General features: G+C 44.7%; 1 protein-coding gene across 1 annotated transcript in view; it reads left to right on the top strand.

Annotated features, from left to right (window-relative positions):
- The first annotated feature begins 1,432 nt into the window (after positions 1–1,432).
- The window catches only part of sgip1a (SH3GL interacting endocytic adaptor 1a), a 39,388-nt gene continuing 19,256 nt past the window's right edge, over positions 1,433–21,564 (top strand). Inside the window, exons 1-15 of the mRNA XM_082956605.1 lie at positions 1,433–1,576; positions 3,479–3,551; positions 4,335–4,359; positions 4,933–4,998; positions 5,340–5,406; positions 6,059–6,347; positions 10,238–10,457; positions 13,546–13,567; positions 13,715–13,799; positions 14,517–14,713; positions 16,050–16,154; positions 16,617–16,691; positions 16,931–17,776; positions 20,881–21,017; positions 21,315–21,471. Coding sequence (XP_082812731.1) covers positions 1,546–1,576; positions 3,479–3,551; positions 4,335–4,359; positions 4,933–4,998; positions 5,340–5,406; positions 6,059–6,347; positions 10,238–10,457; positions 13,546–13,567; positions 13,715–13,799; positions 14,517–14,713; positions 16,050–16,154; positions 16,617–16,691; positions 16,931–17,776; positions 20,881–21,017; positions 21,315–21,471 — 2,395 coding nt within the window. The 5' untranslated portion in view covers positions 1,433–1,545. The remainder of the gene's footprint in view (positions 1,577–3,478; positions 3,552–4,334; positions 4,360–4,932; positions 4,999–5,339; positions 5,407–6,058; positions 6,348–10,237; positions 10,458–13,545; positions 13,568–13,714; positions 13,800–14,516; positions 14,714–16,049; positions 16,155–16,616; positions 16,692–16,930; positions 17,777–20,880; positions 21,018–21,314; positions 21,472–21,564) is intronic.

Genomic DNA, 21,564 nt, shown 5'->3' with positions numbered 1-21,564 from the left:
TCTCCAGACTACAGTTAAACCCAGAGAGAGACACATGAAGACAGAAGAGCACACAACATTCACACTGTGTTGCTCAGAACACAGAAGAGCACACAACATTCACACTGTGTTGCTCAGAACACAGAAGAGCACACAACATTCACACTGTGTTGCTCAGAACACAGAAGAGCACACAACATTCACACTGTGTTGCTCAGAACACAGAAGAGCACACAACACTCTCACCATGCAGTCCAGACACACAGGAAGCCACACACAAGCACATAACTCACAGGGTAGCTGAGGTACAGACATCTAGTAAAGCACAGCAATAACAGAACTATTGTAGAGAGTAGCATTGTAGATCACCTCAAACTGTCTTATCTCAGGAAGTTGTTTTGACAGGTCTGATTCGTTTTAGGACTTGTTGTTTGGTTTGGAATAGATCTCCAGATCTAGAAACCTGTTGGGGGATTGAGAGAAACAGTAACAGAGCTGCCTTAGATGAAGAGATACCAAGACATACCGAAATGGAATGCTGAAAAGTAGAAAGACAGAACTGCCTACATGCTTCACTGCAGACGAAGATGCCTCCCTTTTTTTTTTGCAGTGTGTATTCTTTGCTCCCTCTCAGTTGCCCAGATGCCATCCATAGTTAACTATTTTTTACCCCCTCCATCCTCTTCCCTCCGCCCTCTTCCCGCCTCCCTCTGCCTGCTTCCTGTTCCTGTCGTTTGAGTCAGGCGGCACTCCAGTTCCTGGTCTCTTATTGGCTGGGAGTTCATGTGGCCCCCAACAGGGTTTTACCTGGGACCAAAAGGGTTCTACCTGGAACCAAACAGGGTTCTTCAAAGGGTTCGCCGATGGGGACAGCTGAAGAACCCTTTTAGGTCATTTTTTCTAGGATTGTAGCAGGGACAGAGGAAGCAGTTGAGTCTGGGAATGTGATAGAGGCAGGGTGAGACTGTGAAAGGTAACCTCAAACCCAGCGGGGACATAGGCTGTGACAGAGGCAGGAGCAGGTACTGACAGTTGCCCAGAAGGACAGTGGCAGGTAGTGACAGGTCTTCACAGAGCCTGTAGACAGACAGGAACAGGTACCTAAGATACTGAAAATCTAAGGAGGAAGAGACAGACAGACATAGGGGCATATTTTAACTCTTGTCACGTATCTCTTGGACTTCTGGCAGTTTCATTTTGCATGCTACAGATGAGGCATGTTTAGACTGTGCCTTGGGAGATTGCATGGAGATTGGCCTCCTCCCTGTGCTGGGTTGATTATTCGTTCGTCGACTCTGGCATTTGTTGTTTATTCATGAGTTGAGTCACTGGTTTTGAATTCAAGCACTGGCCTAGAGGATAGGGATAAAGATACTGTACTGTGTGTGTACGTGTGTGTGTGTGTGTGTGTGTGTGTGCGTGCGTGCGATACTACTTCGTGCAGACACACTCTAAGGCTCTGGTTCCCCCGCTGCGTGTTGCACTGTACTAGGAGAGGTGGAGGTGTGAGACGACAGGCAGAGACAGACATGGCAGAATGACAAGGCTGGAATATAGGGACCAGAAATGCAGGGAGATAACTGGACATTCATTTTGGGTAAGAATGGATTGGAGAATTGTGTACAGTAGATTTATGATAGTCCTACTCCCTTTGAAATAGTCTACACAGAAAATTTGAAAATATGTCCAGAAGGTTATGCCAATTTCAGTCTCTGTGTAAGAGGTACTTAATCTTAAAGGTCCAATTCAGCCATTTCTGTCTCAATATCAAATAATTTCTTGGTGACAATTAAGTACCTTGTTGTGATTGTTTTCTACAAAAATTGTCAAAAAGAAACAAAAATAGCTTCTTAGCAAAGAGCAATTTCTCAAGCAAGAATTTTCGAGGACTGTCTGAGTAGGGACTTTAAACTGACAGCTAGTTGTTTTTGGCAGAGAATTTTGGGACTCTCTTTTTTTATTGGTCTATTAACTAATTTACCACCTGGTGATGTAAAAACAGGCTGAGATTTTCAAACAGCTCTTACACTAAAATGGCATCATCATTTTCACAGTATTGTTCCAACCTTATTGTGTGAAAATATATATAAAACACAGCAAAATCAAATTTTTGACTACACTGGGCCTTTAACAGTTGCTGTACTGTTTTAGTATACTGTTCCAAGTCATTTCAGTCGGCTCCAGTCTCTTTGGTCTGAATATGGAGGAAGAGCAATTAAGTTTGCTTCCCTTCTGAGTTCATGTTTTAATAGGCTGGTATCATGGCAGGTTACAGATATAATGAAGCAGAATCGTCTTGATTTGTGTTTCCTGAGAGAAAGGGACTATTTTCCCTGCTGTAAAGGTAGATATCAGCCATTCTCTGTTGTACTTTGTAACATAATAAGTGAGGATGAAGTGTAGACAGAAGTAGTTGCCAGGTTCCTTCCTACTCATTGGCTCTAATATGAGTTACTGTATGTCTGTTGATGATAGTGTATTGATTTAGCCAGTGGACTCATTTAGCCAAAGGACTCATTTAGCCAGAGGACTCATTTAGCCAGAGGACTCATTTAGCCAGAGGACTCATTTAGCCAGAGGACTCATTTAGCCAGAGGACTCATTTAGCCAGAGGACTCATTTACACAGAGGAATAATTTACACAGAGGAATAATTTACACAGAGGAGTAATTTACACAGAGGAATAATTTACACAGAGGAGTAATTTACACAGAGGAATAATTTACACAGAGGTGTAATTTAGCCAGTACTAATTTATCCAGAGCAGAGCCAGTATCAGAGGAAGGGGCCTTGACAGATCAGTGATCAACAGAAAGGGATCCCTCTGCATTGGCCATGAGGACCGTTTGAGATGTGAATGAATATCAACCTTCAAAGAGCATTCTGCTACTCAATAATAGATGAAAAGCTCAACCTTGATCCACAGGTCTGGGCCTCTGTTCTGACACTGGAGAGTATAGCCAGTCTGGAACTCTATGAATACACACAGATGGACACAAACACAGACACAGACACACACAAACACAGACACACAGAAACACAGACACAGACACACACAAACACAGACACAGACACACACAAACACAGACACACACAAACACAGACACACACACAAACACAAACATAGACAGACACCCACAAACACAAACAAAAACATAGACGGACACACACAAACACAAACACGGACACACACAAACACGGACACACACAAACACAGACACACACAAACACACACACACACACACACACACACACACACACACACACACACACACACACACACACACACACACACACACACACACACACACACACACACACACACACACACACACACACACACACACACACACACACACTGCTTGTTGATTTTGTGTGCTCGGAACTTGACTGTGTGTGTGTGGGGGTGCGTGTGCGTGTGTGCCATCTGTGTGTGGGACTGTGTTTGATCTGTTCTTCACACACACTTAATCATCTCTCTCCTTTGGTTTGTCCTCAGGATTGAAAAAACGTACCAGGAAGGCCTTTGGGATACGGAAGAAAGAGAAGGGAGACAAGGACAATGACTCCACGTAAGTCAACCAGTCAAACTTACACTTGCTCGCACGCACACACACACACACACACACACACACACACACACACACACACACACACACACACACACACACACACACACACACACACACACACACACACACACACACACACACACACACACACACACACACACACACATACACAAACACAGCAGTCATCCAAATATGATTCCACTGGCTGTGGATGTTCCATCGAGGGAGTTGAGGTTCTATTGACCATGAACGTTCCACCTGAGGAGCTCTACAGTTTGAGACGTAATGTCCGCTCATGCGATGACTGTTGCCTTGGCAGCTGTAGGCTGTGCCCATGCCTCTGTGAAACTAACTGTAGCTGAGGCTCAGCACTGTGATCAATCCCTACCTGGCCCAGGCCTTTTCTCTAATTCTGTTTGGGACGTATCGATTCACCTCACAGGGTTGTATGTGCATGATAGCTTTTCATTTTGATTCATGACTCCTGAGATCTGATAGGTGGGTATGTTGCTGTGTGTGTGTGCGTGCGTGCCCGCCTGCTGCCCGTCCGTCCGGGTGTATGTATTTGTGTGTGGGTGAAGTTTTCCCTGAGAAAGCCCCAATAGACTGTGATATTCCAGTAAGCTGCTTTGCTAATTGGCAGTGCACTTCAGTTTGAATATAAACTATTTTATTATATGGCGAGTGGATTTCAAGATCCTTACTTTCTCTTTGTCCCTGTCTCCATCCATCCATCCCTTCTTCCTTCGTTTTTTCTCTTTCTCTCGCTCTTTTTTTCCTCAGGGGGTCCCCTGACAGAGATGGGGGTGTAAGTATCCCAAAATCATTCATGTTTTATCTAATGGATTAATCAGACAACTTGTTCAGCTGAGAAATAGTCCATAATATCTTAGTTTGTTACCTTTTCAATAAAGAAGTTTGTCATTGCTGGAAGGAGAAAGACATAACTGGCTATTTACAAGCTTGATTTACTACTGTCATTTTAAAACTCTCAGTCCTTTAGGAGAATCAACACTGTAACATTACACTGTCCCTTTTTAATAGACTCTAGACTATAGAATCAAATGAAATGAGTCTATTGAATAACTTGTTAACTGTTGCATGATTTTTATTGTATTTGTGTTCTCTGTGTTGTCGACCGTCATCATTCAGGATCCTCAGCAGATTGAATCGGTATTGAACACTATGCAGTCCCCTCTAGCGTAGGATAGTTACTCTACTACCAGACTTCACTAGAGCTTAATGCACCTAGTTGCCCTATAGGTGGCATCGCCATCAAGTAGCGCTAGCCAATCACTCAATAGTATAGAAGTGCATGAGTTGAGTATACATAATTCTGATTGGTGGGATTCATTGTGATGCGATGTTGTTCTGTTTTCAGTCCCAGAAGAAGTCCAATGGAGCAGCTGTCAATGGGTTCTCTGGAGAGATCGACTGGGACAGATATGTAAGGAATCAGCATTCTACCCTTTGAACAAGCTCATATAGCACATGATACAAAACAATCAATCTATTTTATAGAGAATAGATTTTCTTCTGACCCATCTGTTACTGTTTTACTGTCGTTTCTTAACATTCTGGGGGTATGTCAACGTAGCATCAGGGTTGGGCTCAATTCAATCAATTCAGAAACAGATACAGTATGTAAGTAAAGCAAAAATCATTATTTTACCCTCGTAACAAGCACATAGCACATGATTTTCAGTTAAATTCCTGAATTGACTGAATTGAAATGGAATTGAGCCCAACCCCGATTAGCATGGTGTAAATATGGTGTGTCTGTTTCAGAACACCCCTACGGTGGACGATGAAGGTTACAGTCTCAGGCCAGATGAGGAGGAGGGGCCAGGATCAGATATCCTTTGTATCTACTATACACCCTAATAGAGATAGACATTAACTACATCACACGACGTAGTATATCTCTGTGTGCTAGTCTGTATCAGTTTGTACTTGTTTCTGTCGGTATGTCTGACTGGCTGAATTAGTGAATGACTGTCTGACTAGATCAGAAACATTTAGTATTCAGCCCACCACAGAACTAGTCTGGCAAACACCTAACTGTGAATCACGACAGCCAGGCCATCACAGTACTGTCAAGCATCATCTCATCTCAACTCAATAACAAACAGACAGACTACTGGGGAAAAACTGAGCATCACTTCAACTCAATAACAGCTAACGGCACGCTCCCTGGAATTACTATGTAATGATTAGTCTGATATTTATGGAACCTACTGTTCTGTGAGGAGATTGTACAGTCTCCTGGTTGTATGCTGTAGTATATGCTATTTGGCAGAGATTTAGATATATAAACACGCTCTGGGGTAATGTTTATCCTAGGTACAGATCTAGGATCAGCCTCCCCTCCCCCAATCCTAACCTTAACCATTAGTGTGGAAAATACTAAACTGACCCCAGATCAGCATCTAGGGGCAACTTCACTCTACTCCTATCACCTATGACCTTCAGCATTGAAACCATTGCTGTCCTTAACGGCGACCCACCTGGCCCCAAACCCCCCAAGGAACACTTCTTCTCCTCCAGCGAGTCAGAGGGAGAGGAGGACCACCGGAAAAAGTTTAAGATCAAGATCAAACCGTTACCAGCGGAAAGTGCCAACTGTTTGGCCCCATCAGTAGATGAACTTAAAGCCTCCATAGGCAACATAGCTCTGTCTCCCTCTCCTCTGGTGAGTACCTCCCCCCTCTGCCTTCACTGCTCTGTCCTCACTGGGGTCATGATGTCACTTCCTCTTCATGTTACTGTGTTGTTATGGAGTAGAACTATAGAACTGTAGATCTCTAGAATGTGTTTGAACTGTTGTATCTGTTTGACTGTTCTGTTGCTCATTAGGGAAGTTCTTCCCACGGCTCACAACACATTTCTTTCTGTATATGTCTTTGTGTGGTTTTCTGTCTCACTGCATGTTGTTTACGTTTCTTTTCTTCTCATTACCCCATGCATATGCCTGTCTGGGAGTGAATGATAGTATCTCAGAGCCAATTCCATCCATATCCCTGGAATGACAGTGAGCTAGGGAGACATGCGTTAGTTTACCCTCTACTACACAACTGCTGATGGTAGGGAGGTTGGGGAGAGAAACCAATTACAGTTATCCCATTGCCAACAGTGGGGTGTTTGAGTCTCCACCACAGGGCTGGCTCGAGGCATAAGCCACATAAGCGGTCACTTAGGGCCCCAGCCCAGTAGGGGGCCCCGAACCCTCCCCAAAAATGTGTTTATTTATTTTGTCTTTTAGTAACTCAGTTGGGGTCTCAACTTACTGTTGAGCGTTAGAATAGTAGAATGGTGCAAGTTCGAAACTATCAGCAATTTTTCTATTATTATGTCAAGACACTTGACAGCCATGTCAGCTAACAATTTTTAGATTGGTAAATTAGTCTAGCCAGCTATCTAAATTTGTAGTAATCATGGCCGAATACCGACTGGTCACGCAGGCCACGTGCCCAGGGTCCCTGACCTCCGGGGGCCCCCAAAAGACTAGAGCTGGCCCTGCTCAGCCACTTTGAACTGGAGAGAGATCTTAGCTGATCTAGGGTCAGATTCCCACACCACAATAACAATGACAACCCATGAGATTCAAACACTCAAATTAAAAGCCTCACTTAACCTCAAAATAGCAGTGATCCAAACATGAGAGCGGAGTGGGAGGGAGAGCTGTTGAAGGAGTTTCCCTTTGGGATGCCCCCCTGCCTCCTCCACCCTCCCTCTTCCACCTCCACCCTACTGTACCTCTAACTTTCTAGTTGGGACAGTTAGCTCCAGTGTCAATACTGGTGTAAATAATTCAGCCTGGAAAGTGGGCATTCACAGTGAGGTTCTGTCCTGTACATACGCAAGGACAGTCTCTGGTCATACGAGAACCTTATAGACTCAATAATTCATCCATCCGCTGGCTGTCGAGCCGGTAGCTAGTCGCTAGCTCCCTTACCAGGAACAGTGAGCAGGTGTTTGGTTGTCTAAGGTGTACCTGGCTCTCTCTGTGTGTAGAGGGATTTGACAATAGAGCTCAGCATACAATGGCTGTGTGGTTTTATTGTCACATACCCCCAGATAGGTGCAGTGAATTGGGTTGTTTTACAGAGTTAGCTATAGTAGTACAGCGCCCCTGCAGCAAATTAGGGTTAAGTGCCTTGCTCAAGGGCACAACGTCAGATTGTTCACCTTGTTGGCTCGGGTGTTCGAACCAGTGTACTTTCGCTTACTGGCCCAACACTCTAACCGCTAGGCTACCTGCCGCCTAACACTAACACCTAAGTTTGATGCCTAAAGTTCCTATTCTGTTAACTCATACCCAAAATCCAGGCTGTATCACAACCGGCCGTGATTGGGAGTCCCCTTAGGGCGGCGCACAATTGGCCCAGCATCGTCCGGATTTGGCCGGTGTAGGCTGTCATTGTAAATAAGAATTTGTTCTTAACTGACTTGCTGTTGGTGACTCATCCTATACTTGGTGACTCATCCGTATTTGTAGCCAAAGCATGAATTGGAGAGACATAAAAATATAAACACCTCAAACTTGTATTTCAAACAGACCGTTTCAAAAATGCTTGCTATTTCTTCATAGAGGATGATATCTTCCTGAGGTGGATGAGCTGGCCAATCAGCAGTCTACTCACAATCATATTTTTATTGACCGGTGTACGCCCACACCATTCTGTTGTCGGGGTAAGCCCACACTATTCCAACACAGAAAAGCTGCTTTTTAACATAATTAATCACAATTTTTAGCAAGGAAAACTATTTCCCTCGTAATTAATTATAGGTCATAATATCATAGAAATCTGGAAACACTGGGCAGTTACTTTAATGTAGAGATTTATCCCCAAGCCATGATTCTAACTCCCACGTCTGAATAGAAAGCAGTGTCAACTTTGTCCTTTTCTCTCCAGATTAAGTCTATGCCAATTAGCCTCTCCCCTATTTAGTAAAGCCATACCAGTCTGTCCAGAGTGCTGAAACTTCTGCTTTTTCTTCTCAGTCATTAATTAAACACAAGTCACATGATCGCACCTCTCTCTATGTCAAATGTGCGCTTACCCAGGTAGTCCTGGAAACAGTTTGACCATGAAATCGGCTGAGGGGAGCTGCGATAGGGCGCAAAGGTTAACAGGCTAAACCGAACAACAAGAGGTTCTTTCCACATTTCTTTCACTACCCCTCGCTTTCTTTTGCTCCCTCATTCTCTCTCTCTCTCTCTCCTGCATTCTCTTGCTCTCATTCTCCCTTGACCTCTCTCTCTTCCTCTCTCTTTCTCTCCCTTGACCTCTATCTCTCTGTATTAAAGTTGAATGTGTTGTTGTTGGAGGGTGATGGCTGTTGAGAATACAGAAGGAGAGACAGAGGAAGACAGTATGTGTGAGAGCAGATGAACCTCCCATAGGCCTTTCTGTTCCACAGTACAATACACTGGAGTTTCCTTGTGCTCATCAACTATCCCTGTTTGAGTTTGATTAGACTATTGATTAAACATCCAGTCACTGATCAGATCAAAGTTGTGTATCAATATACTGTAGATAGATGGTGTGGAAACTGAAATGGATAGACAGATTGGTAGATGGTGGATACTTGTGTTCTCACCTTGGATGTTCTCATTAGGCAGAGAAGAAACGTATTGACATGATGTGTGTATGTTTAGTCAGTCAATATTCACCTCCATATTACCCATCCGTAATTTCTGCTCACAGCTTCATATGTGATTGTAGGTTATCTCCACTGACATAGTATCCCCTCTACTCCCTCTCTCCCCTCCTCTCTCTCTGTCCTGCCCCCTCCCTTTGTCCTTCTCTACCCTTCTTCCCTTTTTTTCCCTAACCTCTCTTTTTCTTCATCTCCCTTATGTATGATGCTCTCTTCTGTAGAGGAGTAGTCCGGTAAGCCTGTTCTTGTCATATTGTCTGTCTTTCTTTCTTGTATACGATCTTCCTCTCTGCTCTTTCCTGTCTCTCTGTCTCTCTCTCTGTCTGTCTGTCTGTCTGTCTGTCTGTCTGTCTGTCTGTCTGTCTGTCTGTCTGTCTGTCTGTCTGTCTGTCTGTCTGTCTGTCTGTCTGTCTGTCTGTCTGTCTGTCTGTCTGTCTGTCTGTCTGTCTGTCTGTCTGTCTGTCTGTCTGTCTGTCTGTCTGTCTGTCTGTGTCTCGTCTCTCTCTCTCTCTCTCTCTCTCTCTCTCTCTCTCTCTCTCTCTCTGTCCCTCTCTGTCTCTCTGCTCCATGTCAGTTTTCTCCCTTCAGGTTTGTGATTCAGTGTACTAACTTTTCTCTCTAAGGACTATGTTATTGAATGTCAGGTGGGTGTCCATTGGATCCATTGTAATAGAGTAAGAGAAATATGCAATAGCAACACAACACACTCAGGTGTAGAGGTGAACCAGGATTTGTGGAGAACAGGTTGCTCTGAGTGAGTACTGATGGGCGTAGGATTTAACACTACCACAATACCAGCACAGAGATGGCTGCTATTCAGTGACCTTCGCTAAGATGGAAATCTGGCTGCTTGGAGACTGAATGGGGAATAAATGAAGGGAGGGAGAGATGATAGGAGACAACAGAAAGAGGAGACGGGAGAAAGACACAGCTCTGCAAGATGCAGCTGAATGAAGCCACAGCAGGTCCACAGATGAGCAGAGAGGATCAGCTATTATGGACTGTGGATGACTGGGATTTCTCTCTCAACATACACACACACCAACACATGATCTGGCAGGCACACACATCACTACAACAATACTGTATCTCTCCTGTTGGGAGTGTAACTGTTGTGTTGGGAGTGTCACTGTGGTTATGAGTGTAACTGTTGTGTTGGAGATGTGTCCTTTACTGATTTGTCACTGTCTGACCAGGTGTCTGTTCTCTCTTCCTTTTTGCTGGTCACAGAGACGTAGCCCGGTAAGTGTTCCTCCGTTCCGTTCTGTTTCCCTGGGCTGGGGTAAATAACAAACACTTTTTGTCCCTCTGTGCATCCTGTAACCTGCTGGGGGAGTGGAGAGGGGTGGGGTTGATTGCTAAAATGACAGATCAGGTAAAGATGGCTAAGAAGATACAGGTTTTGTCTTCTAAGTCCCTGGGTGAATCTCACTCTTTCTTTGATTCCTTGTGTCCTCTCTCCTTGCTTTCTCTCTTCACCTCCCTCTTGACATTTTGAGAAGGAGTTGGGGAGAGGATGGGAGGAGATGACGCAAGCAATCGAGGAAGGACTTTTGAGATTCAGCCATGTTGACAGATGTACCCTTTGATCTGTCAATTCAGACACACCTCAGCTGATCCTCTCTCTCTCTCCCTCCCTCCCTCTCTCCTTCTTTCTCCTCCCTCTCTTTTCCTTCTTGTCGTGTTTCATTGAGACTTATTGCATGCACTGTATCCTGACTAACAAGCATCACTCTCTGTCTTGGTCTCTCTCTTTCTTTCACTCCTTTCCTCTCTCTCGCTCAATTCTCTCTCTCTCAATTTCAATTTAAGGACTTTATTGGCATGATAAACATATGTTTCAAATTGCCGAAACAAGTGACATAGATAATAAACAAAAGTGAAAAAAAATAACAAAATAAATTAACAGTAAACATTAAACTCACAAAAGTTCAAAAAGAATAAAGACATTTCAAATGTAATATTATGTGCAAATAGTTAAAGTACAAAAGGGAAAATAAATAAACATAAATATAGGTTGTATTTAAAACGGTGTTTGTTCTTCACTGGTTGCCCTTTTCTTGTGGCAACAGGTCACAATTATTGCTGCTGTGATGCACACTGTGGTATTTCACCCAATAGATATGGGAGTTTATCAAAATGGGATTTGTTTTTGAATTCTTTGTGGGTCTGTGTAATCTGAGGGAAATATGTGTCTCTATGGTCATACATTTGACAGGAGGTGAGGAAGTGCAGCTCAGTTTCCACCTCATGTTGTTGGTGGAGTCTGTACATAGTCAAAGGTGTCCTTAATTTTGGGTCAGGTCAGGTATTCTGCCACTGTGTACTCTCTGTTTAGGACCAAATAGCATTCTAGTTTGCTCAGTTTGTTTGTAAATTCTTTCCAATGTGTCAAGTAATGATCTTTTTGGTTCTCTCATGATTTGGTTGGGTCTAATTATGTTGCTGTCCTGGGGCTCTTTGGGGTCTGTTTGTGTTTGTGAACAGAGCCCCAGGGTCAGCATACTTAGGGGCCTCTTCTCCAGGTTCATTTCTCTGTAGGTGATGGCTTTGTTATGGAAGGTTTGGGAATTGCTTCCTTTTAGGTGGTTGTAGAATTTAATGTCTCTTTTCTGGATTTTGATATGTTGAAATGTATGTTCCTTTTGATGGCATAGAAGGTCCTTATTGCCTTGCCTCTCAGCTCATTCATAGCTTTGTGGAAGTTACCTGTGTTACTTGCTGATTTTTAGGCTGAGGTATGTATAGTTTTTTGTGAGCTCTAGGGCAACGGTGTCTAGATGGAATTTGTATTTGTGGTCCTGGCAACTGGACCTTTTTTGGAACACCATTATTTTTGTCTTACTGAGATTTACTGTCAGGGCCCAGGTCTGACAGAATCTGTGCGGAAGATCTAGGTGCTGCTGTAGGCCCTCATTGGTTGGGGACAGAAGCACCAGATCATCAGCAAACAGTAGACATTTGACTTCAGATTCTAGTAGGGTGAGGCCGAGTGCTGCAGACTGTTCTAGTGCCCTCGCCAATTCGTTGATATACATGTTGAAGAGGGTGGGGCTTAAGCTGCATCCCTGTCTCACCCCCCGGCCCTGTGGAAATAAATGTGTGTGTTTTGCCAATTTTAACCCCACACTTATTTGTGTACATGGATTTTATAATGTCGTATGTTTTTCCCCCAACACCACTTCCCATCAATTTGTATAGCAGGCCCTCATGCCAAATTGGGTCAAAAGCTTTTTTGAAATCAACAAAGCATGAGAAGACTTTGCCTTTGTTTTGGTTTGTTTGTCAATTAGGGTGTGCAGGGTGAATATGTGGTATGTTGTACGGTAATTTGGTAAAAAGCCAATTTGGCATTTTCTCAGTACATTGTTTTTGCTGAGGAAATGTATGAGTCTGTTGTTAATGATAATGCAGAGGATTTTCCCAAGGTTGCTGTATACACATATCCCATGGTAGTTATTGTCTGTCTGTCTGTCTGTCTGTCTGTCTGTCTGTCTGTCTGTCTGTCTGTCTGTCTGTCTGTCTGTCTGTCTGTCTGTCTGTCTGTCTGTCTGTCTGTCTGTCTGTCTGTCTGTCTGTCTGTCTGTCTGTCTGTCTGTCTGTCTGTCTGTCTGTCTGTCTGTCTGTCTGTCTGTCTGTCTGTCTGTCTGTCTGTCTGTCTGTCTGTCTGTGTCTTTCTCTACCTCTGGGTTTCTGCATCTCTCACTCTGTCATTATGCTGTCTCATCTGTCTCTCCTCAATGCTGTGCAGGGTGTGCAATGTCTTGGGCTTACATGAGGCTTTAAAGACCTACTCTTTCTGTTTCTGACAGCGTTCTGTGCCTATTGAGACTCATGCTAGAAAGCTGTAGAATGGATTCTAATGACTATTATACAATTATCAAATATTACTTTAATTCATGTAACTGCATTTTGTGTAACTTTCAGTAACTACAAGCAATATTCTACACTCCCTTCCATGCAGAAATGTGCATTGTTTTATTTATAAAAAAACATGTCAGCTCGTAAGTCCTAAGGCCAATAGCTACTAGATTGTTCCACAGTATTTCTGAGTGAATAGGCCTAATATTAGTCATCCACTTCCCCGTGGAGACAGGGCAGCCAATGGTCTCATCAGATTAGCCCATCCTAAGGTTATAGAGACCATTTTCTGACCTTCGCTAGTAGACAGGCTTCCTCCTGGAAATACTGTATGTAATATGAACATTCAACATGGTGTTACTCATGGATTTTAAACCCCTTTAATATTTCCATAGAAGTCATTTGAGTGTAAAATGTAGTGTGATATGTTTTTATGTTGTCTTTTTACAAATGTATGTTTTTATTCCAGGGGTTGATGAATAAGGACTGTAGTAAGTATCTAATATTTCTTATCTTGTTTTTGTTGTCGCTCTCGCTAAATGCTTCGGTTAGAAACAAAACTCAAGTAATTGACTAGTTTCTGTTTTAGTGTGTGTGAGGCAGTTGAGGTGAATGTCTGTGAATGAATCTCTCCTCAGGTGAAGAGATACAGGTAGCTCGGCCAAGACGTTCTGCACCCATTGCAGCCCCCACGTTAACAGCCACGGTGCTACAAGCCCCCAGGTACGTCTCTGTCTGTCCTCTTTTCATCTGTCACCTACACCCCCGCCCCCTCCACAATGCCCCAACCCCCAGGTACATCACTGTCTGTCCCCCACTGACCTGTCACACACTGGCCCCAGGGCTCGGTACTGGTACTCCTTGTATATGACCTCGTTATTGTTTTTATTGTGTTACTATTTCCTTTTTTATTTAATTTTATTTATTTATCAAATATTTGTCTTACTTTTTAACTCTGCATTGTTGGGAATGGGCTCGTACTGTAAGTAAGCGTTTCACTGTAAAGTCTACAGTACACCTGTTGTATTCGGAAAATGTGACCAATAAAAAATCATACCTCGGCACTTTCATTGACCTCTGACTTCCAATCTCATGACTACTCAACAATCACTGATTTAGTGACGTTCAGTTAAAGACTGATACATCCCCTTGCTTCCCTCGTGACATGAATACATCTCTGGTTGTAGTATGCTGAGTGAGGTGACTGAAGTGTCTGTGGAAGTTTCTGTGTTAGTGTGATGGTTTGACTCACTCTGCTGTCCTTGTCCCATCTCCCTGTGTTGAGTGAGCCAACGGAAGCGTGTCTGTGATAGTCTCTGTGATGGTCTGACTAACTCTGTCTGTCACTTCTTATCTCCCTCCACTCCCTCAGTCGTACCAGACGATGCTACAGCCTACTAACCCTGTCTGTCTCTGTCACGCTCTCTATCTCCCTCCCAGAAGTAAGAAATCCCCAGCAGTACCACTACCAGAGAAGGAACCAGCCCCAGTACCAGCCCCAGAACCAGCCCCAGAACCAGCCCCAGTAGCAGCCCCAGTAGCAGCCCCAGCCCCAGTACCAGCCACAGTACCAGAGGATGCTACAGCCTTATTTGGACCTCCCCTGGAGACAGCCTTCAGAGAACAGAAAACTGAAGGTACAACTCTCTGCCACATCTATCTTTGTCACTGTCATTCTGTGTGTGTGTGTGTGTGTGTGTGTGTGTGTGTGTGTGTGTGTGTGTGTGTGTGTGTGTGTGTGTGTGTGTGTGTGTGTGTGTGTGTGTGTGTGTGTGTGTGTGTGTGTGTGTGTGTGTGTGCGTGTGTGCGTGTGTGCGTGTGTGGTTGTGATTGAGCGTGTGTGTGCATATATGTGGTGTGTGTTCGTGTGTGTGTGGTTGTGATTGAGCGTGTGTGTGCGTATATGTGGTGTGTGTTCGTGTGTGTGGTTGTGATTGAGCGTGTGTGTGCGTATATGTGGTGTGTGTGTGTGGTTGTGATTGAGCATGTGTGTGCATATATGTGGTGTGTGTTCGTGTGTGTGTGGTTGTGATTGAGCGTGTGTGTGCGTATATGTGGTGTGTGTTCGTGTGTGTGTGGTTGTGATTGAGCGTGTGTGTGTGTATGTGTGTTCGTGGTCGTGTGTGTGTGGTTGTGATTGAGCGTGTTTCTACCTTGTTTGGTTGTGATTGAGCACTGTAACAACTCTGTGACTTGTTGTGATCCACTAAGGCTGGCAGTGACACTAAAGACACTGCACCAGAATAACACCAACAACATGGATGCTTTTTATTACCTACACTGCCTCTCTACCACCTCTAAAGACACTGTCCCTCTTTCCTGTCACCTGCACACACTGCCACTATGTCTTGCACACTAAACATTTCACAAACACACTAGTGGTCAGAGGCACTATGAGGTTACATTTGATTCCTCCGTGGTTGGTTTGCTGTGATGTCATGTGGATCCTCCCCTCATCCCTCTTCCAGTCACGGTGGATTTAGCTCTGCAGGCTCTGGGATGGGAAGCTCTTAGCTGGTTATGTAACTACCTGCTGAGACATAGCTAATGTCACCACACACATACAGTACAGCAGCCTTTCCTTTTTAACACTCTGTCCATTCAGAGATAGAACTATGTGGGTAATGTCCCTGCATGTAGTATCTCCCGTTCTCAATGGAGTGGAACAGTTCTGAGGAACTGATAGTGTTCCTATGATCTCTTCATTGTTCCCTCTTAGTCAGGTCGTTTTTGAAAAATACATTATGTTCTGAGGGACTCAAATGAAAAGAAATCCATCTCTTTTTAAGTAACGGTTATAGATGAAGTGTCTCTTTTTTAGCACAGTGTTTGGTTATCTTTGACCTGACATGTTTAGGCTAATGCTAACATGACTTTATTTTTAGCAATTTAAAAGTCCCCTGAGGTATTTTTATTTAGCTCATGATACTGAAACCTCCTCTATGTTATGTCCCCTGTCTGTTCTGAATGTAGTGGGAATATCTGAGCAGGTGGTGTGTGACGTGTGGGGTGCTCCGCTACCTGAGTCTGAGTCACTGAGCCCAGACTTCTCTTTCACCAGAACCTTCTCCACAGGAAGTATGTTTTCTGTTTATGTTGCACTTCCTGGAATGACTCTGGAATGACTGCACGAAACCATCCACTCACCTCATAAACCAACTCACCCTCATGAATGAAACTAACGAGCGATCTGTGAATGAGCACACCATTAACTCTCTCAATTCCTCTGCAGCCTGTACTAATGCACTAATTTCATCCGTCATTAGTTTGAGAAATAATTAAATCCATATACCATAGAGTTCAGATTAGACCTGGTAGATTTACTAATGTTGAGCATCATGATTCAATCACCTCTTCCTCCCTGTATCTGCATCTGCTGTGGGTTATGGGCCATATGCATGGTGGTGTATGGCATGGGGCTGTATAGTATTTCCTGTCCTGTGCTGGTGTGGTGCAGCCAGACCCTAACCCCAGGGGCCTCTAGATGGTGCCACCCTTTATAGTGCCATGCTGCTCATGGCCGCACTGATGTCATTGCAGCTCTGCCTCCGCTTCCGCCCAAGAATGTCCCAACCTCCCCCCCTCCGACCAGCTCCCCCTCTGTAGATGCTGCCGGTAAGACCCCTCATCCCTCGATCCCTCCCTCCAGCCCTCCTCCCTTCCCTCCCTTCTTCCCTACACCTCATATATCTCCAAACCATCCCCTCTTTGTATGTTTAATTTTTCTCTGTATTGCTTTATTTTTCTTGCATTTGCTGTCTCTCTCTCTCTCTCTCTCTCTATCTCTGTCGGCTCTCTCTCATTCTCATACAAACTGTTATGGTCCTCTCTCCCTGCACATGACTGTTTGTCAGAATTGTCAGTATCGACAGAAGGCTCAGGAAGGAAGACCTCCATCCCGGACCTGGACAACATTTTCGGCCCAGCGGAGCCCTCTGCCTTTGGCGAGGAGTCTGCCGATAAGTGGGTCTGCTTCAGCGAGGAATCGGCAGCCTCTGAAAGACCGCCCCCTCCGAAGGACCCAGCCCCACCCCTACCAACGTCCCCAGCCCCTCCAGAAGATCCCCCCGCCCCTCCTGTACCCACCTCCCCTCTCCCTTCGGAAGACCCTTCTCCCTCTCTCCCCCCTCTCCTTACCTCCCCTCCCCCACAGGAAGAACCGGTCTCTTCTTTACCCACCTCTGAAACCCCTACAGACGAACCAGCACTCCACCTACCCACTGTCCCACCCGTGCCTAAAGACCCTACACCCCCACCCACACCACTTCCACCAAAGGACCATACACCACCCCCCACTCCTCCACCCACCATTGTCCCCCCTCTTGACTCACCCCCCAGCATTGCCCCTGTTCCCCCTGCCCCTTCACCCCCCAGCATTTCCCCTGTCCCCCCTGCGGTCCCCTCTCCTCCCAAAGCAAGGACACCTGTCTCCCCCACCAGCCCCCCTGGCCCTGCCGTTGTGGACGAGCCCTCACGCACCATCCCCAGACCCCTTGTCTTTGTCGAGGAGGAACGGAAGAGTCCTGAAGGGGCAGCTCCGCCTGTCCCGCCTGCTCCATCGAACGAGGGCCTTGTTGAAACCGCCGCCTCGCCCAAAGATGTTGGCCAGGTGTCCCGTGCTGCGCCTCCCCCTCCTCCACCCCCTACGTACAGGGCAGTTGTGTCCTCGCCAGGACCCACGACAGGGGGCATGGGTAGTGGTGAGTACCCCCAAGCGTCACACTCATCCATAACAGAAAAACCCACCTGACCACTGTCAGAATCAGTGTCTGTGTTGTAGACATTTTCTGCTGTATCATGCAGTTAGCTAGTGTAAGCACATACTTGATAGGTTGTCATTGTAAATAAAGAGTTGGTTCTTAACTGACTATCTATTTAAGGCAATGATTAGATTGGTGTGGCTTGCTCTTTGCCTGGAGCGGCTCATTGCAATCTACTGTGAATAGGAGATATCTTCATTACATTGTTTAATGTTGCTAGATTAATGCTGACTGACTCCCATATCACAATCGTCAAAGTTAAACACATTAAAGACTGTATATGAGCTGTGGAGGTACTGTACAGAAACCCTGCCTGCTCTTGTTTAGATGTACAGCTTGTCTTACAAAACAGTATATCACATTGAGGCTGTGTGTGTGTGTGTGTGTGTGTGTGTGTGTGTGTGTGTGTGTGTGTGTGTGTGTGTGTGTGTGTGTGTGTGTGGGTGGCTGAGTGTTATCAGTAAGAAGTGGGTTGAGAACTCTCAGCCAATGAACCCATTTCTCCCTATCTATTTAACCTTTACGGCAGTGGGCTAAATCAGGGTCACACAGAGTGTTTCTTGGTAGTCTTAAACAAATCTACTTTGAAACAAAAGTATACACCTCATGCACATGATTATGGGCTTAAAAAAAAGAAGAAACCTGTACCATGTCAGATATAGAGTTGAAATGTATTACATTTGGTGTTTGCATCCCAATATAACACTTTATATATATCACACGAAGACTGAAATACAGGGGCGGTCCAGGCCGATCTGCCACCCTAGGCGAGACAAAAAAAGTGACGCCCCCCCGCAGAACTAGAATAGTTCCAGTAAGCAAAATGATGTTGAAAAGACATCTAAAATATGTATTTTCCAGACGTTGGAAGTTAGGTTCAATTTAAATTATGAATGAAAGTTGAAAATACATAATTTCTAGACATGTATGTTTGGGCCAAATCAAGGCTGGTCCAGACTGGACAAAATCTGAACCAAACATCGACGCCTATGATTGGTTCAGACCAAAAATCAATGTCCATATGCGTTGAAATCAAGGCCGGTCCGGACTGCACCAAAAGAAGATGTCCTAAAGGCGTTGGCCTGTGCTTACTGAGGTATAGCCTACAGTGTCAGCTGAAGTAGAGTTTTAGGAATGCCCATCTATAAGGTAGGTCCACCATTTGTAAAACACCAAAAAAAGATGGCCGGTCCAGACCAGACCAAAAGAGACTTCCAAAAGAAGTCGGCGTCAGTCCGTGCTTACTTGGGGTGTAGCCGACCTTGTCGGCCAACAATGGAATTGTGAATGCCCATCCATGTGGTAGGGCCACCGTTTGTAAAACAGGCCGTTGCATTGGCTTTATTTGTCCTGATTCCTGTGACTAATAAATTTGGCTATTTAAGCATTGACTATCAGCTACCCAACTTTATCAGGAGTTATCCTGAGCCTATTTTCAATATTTACACAGCAGGAAATGCAGAAGGATTTTATTTTGCGCTATGATAAAAAAAATGTACATATACAAACTAGAAACTACTCATGACAATTTAGCCCAAGGGATGAAACTCCTGCACAGCAGTTGTTAGTAGCCTGATAGTTTATTCCATGTTGTCCATTTTACCTGGACCTGTCCTGTTTTTAGGATTTAGGTTTTTAGGTTGTTAGCATGTCAGCACATTTTTTTATTTGATTCGGCGCAATTTAGGTAGGCTATTTGATCGGAGAAACCTGCATGATGTTAAAAGTTTCCTTCTCATTACATTGTCATTGTAACGGCCGTCGTAGGAAGTGGACCAAAATGCAGCGGGTACGTGAATGCTCATCTTTATTTTATGACGCACACTATACAAAAACAACAGCTCACCAGTAATGCAGGCTGAACATAGCAGTGCACAAACAACCTCCCACAATTCCCATAACAAACACACCCCTATATATAGGACCTTCAATCAGAGGCAACAAGAAACAGCTGCCTCCAATTGAAGGCCCAATCCCAATTAACTAAACAAAGAACTAAACACCCTAGATCAGACATAGAAATACAATAACATAGAACATAGACCAAAACCCCGGAAACTCTAAAAAAACACCCCTCTACATAAACACACACCCCAAACCACATAAAACAAATACCCCCCTGCCACTTCCTGACCAAACTACAATAACAAATGACCCCTTTACTGGTCAGAACGTGATAGTCATCCATTTTCTCTCCAGCCTGTAGGCTACAGAAAGGCCGCATGCTGACCATGATGAGGACAACGACAGTTTGATTAGTTTAACACAAAGGGAATGGGAAACCAGGATTGAGGACTGAAAACACAGCTGGGACAGATCTCGCTGACACTGCACATCGGAACGTCAGGATGAGTGAGAATTCAGGCCCGGAATGTCTTGTCCCACTGTGGGAAAATAGTCCCCCAATAAATGGACTGGCCCAAGTCAAATCAAAGTTTATTGGTTGCGTACACAGTTTAACAGGTGTTATAGTGGTGCAACGAAATGCTTATGTTCCTAGCTCCTAACAATGCAGTCAAATGTCAGACATTACAATTTTTTAAATGAAAAGGCAAGTACAGTGGGACGAATCTAGTTAACATCCCAAATAGCACTGTATCAAAATTCACATTGAACACTGAACAGGCAACCATGGGACTGGTGTGTGTTGTGTTTGACTGGAATTCTTTCCAATTCAGCTCAGTAGCAATTCAATAAAACATAATGTTCTGTAAACAGGACACCAGGTTAACCAATCATTATTCCAGAATGTACTAGATGTTCTTGACTCCGTCGTCTGGTCAGTTTTTTGTTTTCATGTTCAAGGATCTCCCCAGATTGTAATATTCTGACTCTCTGGATGGTGATGTCATGATGTTCTAACTCTCTGGCCGGTGATGTCATGATGTTCTAACTCTCTGAACGGTGATGTCATGATGTTCTAACTCTCTGGACGGTGATGTCATGGTGTTCTAACTCTCTGGACAGTGATGTCATGATGTTCTAACTCTCTGGACGGTGATGTCATGGTGTTCTAACCCAGATGTCTTCTTGTCCCCATACAGGAGCATCCTCTCCGGCTCGTCCTGCTACACCGTCAGCTCCATCAGCGGTTTTCAGCAGCCCCACCCCGCCCCCTCCCCCTCCACGCCCCACCTCACGACCCAAACTGCCCCCTGGGAAACCCAGCAAGGGGGACATGGTATGTGATATTGTCCATCTCTATTTACACTGTACTTAAACAGAAACAACAACAGCTCAAATCCCACCTCAAAAAGACACTCCCCCTCTTAAGATGTTTATACTGTATGGTACCTCCATACCTTGAGATATCTGTACTTTCAATTTTTTATGGTTTCACTTTTAGCCCCCAAAAAATGTATGCTGAACTGTGAGGGTGTCTGAACATAAAAACAGTGATACTAGTAAATCCTGTAATCTCTCTCTCTCGCTCTCGCTCTCTCTTTCTCTCTCTTTCTCTCTCTCTCTGTCCCCCCAGAGCCGGCCCTTCAGTCCCCCGGGCAGTCACTCGTCCAGCCCCCCTTCCATTGCCCCCCTGGCCCGGGCCGAGAGCACTTCCTCTATCTCCTCCAACAACTCCCTGAGTGCAGCCACCACCCCCACCGTGGGTAAAAATCTCACCCTTTCTGTGTCAGGTGTGTGTACACCATCATCTCTTATCTCTATCTGTGCTAGTGTGGTTATTTGTGCTACTGTGGTAGTCTGTGCTGTGTTGCCCGTGTTGCCTG

This window comes from Salmo salar, chromosome 10 (genome assembly GCF_965601325.2).
Source record: "Salmo salar chromosome 10, fSalSal1, whole genome shotgun sequence".
Lineage (NCBI taxonomy): Eukaryota > Metazoa > Chordata > Actinopteri > Salmoniformes > Salmonidae > Salmo > Salmo salar.
This window is presented reverse-complemented; position numbering and strand designations above follow the sequence as displayed.